A 6,000-nucleotide genomic window follows, 5' to 3' on the forward strand; every position below is an offset into this window, starting at 1 on the left:
ATAAACCATAGTATGGTTTGTGTGGATTGCCTATAACCAAGACCAAGGAGATTTACATCCGACCCGTCTATTCGATCCGTCTACATTCCGTCTGAGACTTGTCAAGATGAAGACCCATTCAACCGAAGCATTTATGAGCTTTGACCAAGTCTTGATATTGTATTGAATGTAGTCAAAGTGTATTCATTGTGTAGATTCTCCATTGATGTAAAACCTTATGTGACAACCACTATATATAAGTGGCAAGAGCTAATGAGAAAGACACAACTTTCACAGCAACACTTCTCTCATATTTAAACAATTTGATATGCATATTTGATATCACCATTATTCTGAATATGTGAAATGTATGGGAAAAATCAAGTTGAAGGATCCGACGAAGTTGTAACTTGCGAAGGAATGGGCAAAAGGAACCAAGTTGACAGAAAATGCACGCAAACCTATGTAATTGCTGAAAAGAACCCTTTACATTAATCTAATATATAATCTTAATTTATCACTTATGCATAACTATATATCTGTAAACTAATTGTAAAGTAGATTTGCCTACCTTAGAAGCACACAAATATTCCAATTGCTTCCATCGCACTCCATTGTTATCCTCACAGTCTATTGGATTAGTTTTGTATACACATTGATACTTTAATCATGATCTTCCTATGTAGACTATAGTAAACAATCACTATCAGGCCATTATTCTACACAAAAAAAAAATACTATGCATAACATGAGATCAATTTATAATCCTTAAAGGATAAAACATAAACCATAAACCATATCCAAGCCAATAAATCTTGAATTGTCAATAAACCTAAAGTCTAAAATTTAGTTGGAAGAGAAGACTTAAAGACAGTCCAATAAAAGAGACACACGCCCCATAAGACTGGGCCAGTGTGAGAAATAAAGCCAAGTGTAAGGAACACAAAGAACCAAACACACTTTACTCTTTCCCCATGTCTCTCTCTTTCAAATGACGTAAAGCAAAGCACAGACTTTGCTTCCCCAGAAGAATTACCAATCCAAGAAACGCTAATGATTCCTCCAATCCATTAAACAATTCATCTCCCTAAACCCCATTCTCTCCTTGATTCTCTCTGACTGCACCTGCTTATACCATATATACTATTTTATATGGTAAGAAGAAGAAGAGGAGAAGAAAAACAGAGCAAACCTGGGAAAGTCAGGGGAGAATCTGCTGGAGGGTTTGTTGGATTGCATCTATGACATCTCTGCAGCTCTGGCTTTCTCTAGGATGACTGATTCAGCTTACAGAGTAGACACCACCTCCAGGCTCGCCCAATGGCGTATCCACAACCTCTCTTCTTCCACTTACCGCAAGTCCGATCCTTTCAAGATGGGTCTTTGGAACTGGTACTCTCTCTCTCCTTTCTTTTATTTCACCTGACCAATAAATGATCCGACATGATGATGATGATGAATGGAAAAAAAGTGGACACACCTTTTTTTGTAGTAGTTGATGATAATAATCAAATTGATATTGACACTAATGGTGGGTTTGTTGATTTAAAGGCATTTGTCTGTAGAGAAAAGCAAGATGCTATTAAATGTTAAGTTGTATCCAGAAGTATCCAACCTTCCCAGAGAAAACCCACCTGTTGCTTCCTTTGTTCTTCGTGTTGTCTCTTCTTCTGGTGAGAGGAAAGCTTTTTCTCATCCAGGTAAGAGACAAGAACATCTTGCTTTGTTTCTGTTACAATCACAAAATAATCAGAATAAAAAAAAGTACTGTTTACTCGAATGCAGAAGTAATAGATAAGAAGATCAAGACTAACGAAGATTTCCTCTGGACCATTGAAGTTCCCTTAACTGGAAAAATCATCATCGACGTCGAGTTTCTTGACCTCAAAGTTCTGTCTCAAGATGTAAGTTTGTGTCTCTCATCACTTTTTACTTACAAATTTGACAGAACCTTTGTTTCTTTCTTCTTGAAATTGATATTTACCTGATGACTTGGCAGAGTGGAGAGTTCTACTCGATTTGGGCAGACGGTTCAACGCAGAACCAATCAGAAGTTACAGCGGTGACATCCCTAGGACGTATGTTGACAGAAAGCATCTACACAGACGTAACGATCAATGCCTCTGGTGGAAGCATCGGAGCACACCGAGCTGTTCTAGCAGCCCGTTCAACTGTTTTCCGCAGCATGTTTCTACATGACCTGAAAGAGAAAGAACTGTCAGCCGTAAACATACCGGACATGCCTCTCGATGCTTGCCGAGCGTTCCTCGGTTACATCTACGGAAACATCCAGAGCGAAGAGTTTCTAACGCACAGGTTGGCGCTTCTCCAAGCAGCTGATAAGTATGACATTGCTGATCTGAAAGACGCGTGCCACCTGAGTCTTGTGGAGGATATAGACGCGAAGAATGTGCTTGAGAGGCTGCAGAACGCTTATCTCTACCAGTTGCCTGAACTGAAGGCAAGCTGCATGAGGTATCTTGTGAAGTTTGGGAAGATATTTGAGATCCGCGAGGAGTTCAATATATTCATGCAGTGCGCAGACAGAGATTTGATATCTGAAGTCTTCCACGAAGTCCTCAGTACATGGAAAGGGTTTTAGAATGTGGTATTTGTTATTACAAGAACATTTATTTATGGACTCTGTTTGCTTTTTGGGTGCAGAAGGATTTGTTGGTCTTTTATGTACAGATTACAAAGTATGGGATTGGATTGTTGGTGGTGGGGGGTTTTAACTCAAAACCTCCAACAAATATTTGTCCTTGCAAAAAGGTTAAAAAAACAGCAACAATGTAAATTCATGATTTGATTGAATGCAAAACTTCAAGTTTGAATCGTTGACCTATAAAAACTACTACTGTATATTACTTTTTTTTTTATCAGATTTGAAATCATGTTGCAGCTTGATTCTGAGTAGGAATTGTAGGAGATATGAGGCAAAGAGATACTATTAATATGAAAGGCTTATTCTAAACTTAGGCCAAGTTAAAGAGCTAATAAGCAAATCCTTGACCTACTAACTATCTGTTATAAGTTTTATGCCCTTTTCTAGTAAATTTTTTAAATCATGTTGCAGCAATTACTACAAGTTGGTTCATGATTCTGAGTAGCAAGTGCAGGGGATATGATACTACTAGTATAGTATTTGATGAAAGGCTTATTCTAAAAATAGGCCAAGCTAAAGCAAATCTCTCATATATATATACGGTAGGAACATTTCATCATAGGAGCAAATCTACAGGAATTAATCCTCAGTTAATTTCACAGAACCAAGCAAATTCATGGAGTTTATCTGTCAATCAAGTCCTATATAAGTGATCCTAGATGTAGTAGTAGTGGTCGGCAAAATCAGAGACATATCAAAGAGTAAACAAAAAAAACTTCCTCCTATGAGATGTCAAAATTTTACATTATATGCGTAGATTAACAGTAGTTTCAGAGGGGGTCTTCAAAATTAAAATTGAAATGGATGAAGAAAGAAAGAAAGCACGTGAGAATCAGACCAAGAAAATAATCGACACGCAAAACGAGTTCGAGCAGCAAAGACTTACATTATTGATAACTATCACCAGAATCGGCCTTCTTCCTCTTCCAATTCGAATCTGTGAGGGAATCTCCCTTGTTCGTTCCATAAAAGATGCGGCCAAAGAATAAAATAATCGACACGCAAAACAGTTCAAGTATTCCATAGAAGGCTTTAACCAAAAATTTTCGAAATTTCATAACGTCATTCGCTACTAATGGGCCTCTTGGCTCAATAACAAGATTCATGGGCTTAGTTTTTTTATATAATATTCAAACTTGGCGACTTCATATAGTTGTTTATCTCTGATTTGTTTCTTATGTGAACAGAGTCGTTACATTCCTTCTTTTGCTGTTTGCTTATGTCTGATTTTGTTTATATAGGTTTTTGAAGTTTAACAAGTCGATATGCCAGAGGCTACTGAGTCTTCAACTGAACCTAAGGCTTAATCAAGCCCATTAAAGACAGACTCATGAGATGTCTGATGGCAAGGTTCAGTTCAGAGGAAAAATATCCGTCCCACCTTACCGCTAATCTGGTTAGATATGGTTTTGATATGAAAATTTTGCATTAAGAAACCATATTATCATATAAAACTTTGTTGTACTTATTTCCGCTTTTTAATTTCTGTTGTTTATTTTTCTTTCTTCATCTCTTTTCCCTTTGTAATAAGTTGTTCAACAACATCAGTGTATCTCTTTTCAGTACTTGTGCTCTCTAATTCCCAAAGCTTCATTTCACTTCTCAGCATGATTGGCGTTGAGTTTCGAGGACTGCTCAGCGACATTATGTGTTGTTTATGTGTTATTGTTGCTCCTATCCTATGGTGTATATCTCATTGCTCTGTTTTGCTATGGTAGCAGCAGATGTTTTAGCCAGTTTGGCTTTGTTATTGCCTAATGTAAAAATCTCTCCAGCTATGGAGGCTAATGATTTATAAAATTGTTGTTTGATCAAAAAAAAAAATTCTGTTGTTTATTTTCTTTCTTCCTCTGTTTCCCCTTTGTAATAAGTTGTTCAACAACATCAGTGTATCTCTTTTCAGAAAAATGGTAAGCGTAACATTTTACCAAAAAAACAGTTAGTTGTACTTGTCATCAATCTACAACAACAATATTATTGTTAAAAGTTCTCTAAGAAAATATTGTATTCATCTTGCATGCTGCAGCACAATACACTAGTGAAAGTACTAGTCTCAGAGAGAATCAATACATAAACATTTGTACCCTTTTAACACTAGACTCTGCCCTTTTTTATTTAAAAAGAAGAAACACAGTTCACTGGACTGTTAACAATTCTGTGTACTCTTTAACCTTTAGTGTCAAAAAGTACAAGTGTTTATAGCTTCCTATAGATGATGTCATGAAACTAAGAATTCGTATCAGGAATGAACTTTGTGTATGTATATAGCAGCTTGTAGATAGCTTTAAAAAAAGTTCACTTATAGATTCTAGCTTTTAGGTTTCTTCATTTGCAAGTAATACAACCAAATTCCTTATCACCTGCCTCATCTAGTAGTCACATGTCTCCTTCCTCATTCCTGAATCCTTTATTTTCATTACATCATCTCTAGGAAGCACATAGAAAAGTTCCCTGTGCTCTACATACATATCTATAGGAAGTTTATGATCTCACAAACAGACTGTTGCAAAGAAAGATAATCTTTATTAGGCATGTCTTGTCTTATATTATGCAAATCAATGATGACAGAAACAAAAAAAAACACGATTAAATCTTTAACATATCATATAATATAAAACCAACATTTGAACTGTCCTTTTAATTATGAATCAGAGGTAGAAAAAACTCTCATATATTTCATCAAGGACATGAGAGTTGTTTTTTTTTTTTTTTTTTTGCTAAAATTGGGGCAAAGGATATGAGAGTTTCACTGTGATCGATCAACATCACTTCAACGGTTGATTTGTCTTTACTAAACCAGTGGTCCGGTACACCTTTGATATCGATCTTTCTCATATGGTTGCTTTGCAGATCATAACAGAGAATTTGAAAGGGAGAAACCAAATCTGTCGGTATCAAGAAAACCTTGCCACTTCGACTTGTACCTCTGACAACGAATTCAACGTTTGTGACAAAATCTAGCTGACAAGGCTTCAAGACCAGTCTCTTACTCGACCATTTTTTGTTTGCGGCATCTTCCAATGCCCATAAATCAAGCATACCCTTGTCTCTAAGATTGGTCTGGTCAACAACAGTTGCTTTGCCACTATACTCTACAAGACACACATTCTTCATCTTTGGAGGAGGAGGCAGGTCCTCCGCAAGAGGTTACTTGGATCATCTTGAACTTATGGGATCTAATACGGAAACTCACAAGCATACACTCATCAGCAGCAGTCCAACCCAAGTAATATATAACCCCGTCGATACACACGCCTCCTCTGGCCGCAGTATGAGGAATAAAGTCCGAGGAGGAAGTGGATTCGCCTTTCCCCAGGAACCTTCTCCTCGTCTTCCAGGTTTGAGGACAAAGACCC

General features: G+C 37.0%; 1 protein-coding gene and 1 pseudogene across 2 annotated transcripts; one reads left to right on the plus strand and one right to left on the minus strand.

Moving 5' to 3' along the window:
- The first annotated feature begins 1,237 nt into the window (after nt 1-1,237).
- LOC108819046 (BTB/POZ domain-containing protein At1g55760) lies at nt 1,238-2,815 on the plus strand. Of its 2 annotated transcripts, XM_056991771.1 has the most exons (5): nt 1,238-1,371; nt 1,531-1,679; nt 1,765-1,883; nt 1,979-2,584; nt 2,647-2,815. In XM_056991771.1, the coding sequence occupies exons 1-4, from the start codon at nt 1,253-1,255 to the stop codon at nt 2,579-2,581; spliced, it is 990 nt and encodes a 329-aa protein (XP_056847751.1). In that variant the 5' UTR covers nt 1,238-1,252; the 3' UTR covers nt 2,582-2,584; nt 2,647-2,815. The 2 variants fall into 2 exon arrangements, with proteins under 2 accessions (XP_056847751.1, XP_018447532.2); XM_018592030.2 differs by having other exon boundaries at nt 1,979-2,815.
- Nucleotides 2,816-4,583: 1,768 nt separating this feature from the next.
- On the minus strand, nt 4,584-5,995 carry LOC108820467 (F-box protein At2g40925-like; annotated as a pseudogene).
- Nucleotides 5,996-6,000: the final 5 nt, after the last annotated feature.

Source organism: Raphanus sativus, chromosome 8 (assembly GCF_000801105.2).
Source record: "Raphanus sativus cultivar WK10039 chromosome 8, ASM80110v3, whole genome shotgun sequence".
NCBI classification, from domain to species: Eukaryota; Viridiplantae; Streptophyta; class Magnoliopsida; order Brassicales; family Brassicaceae; genus Raphanus; species Raphanus sativus.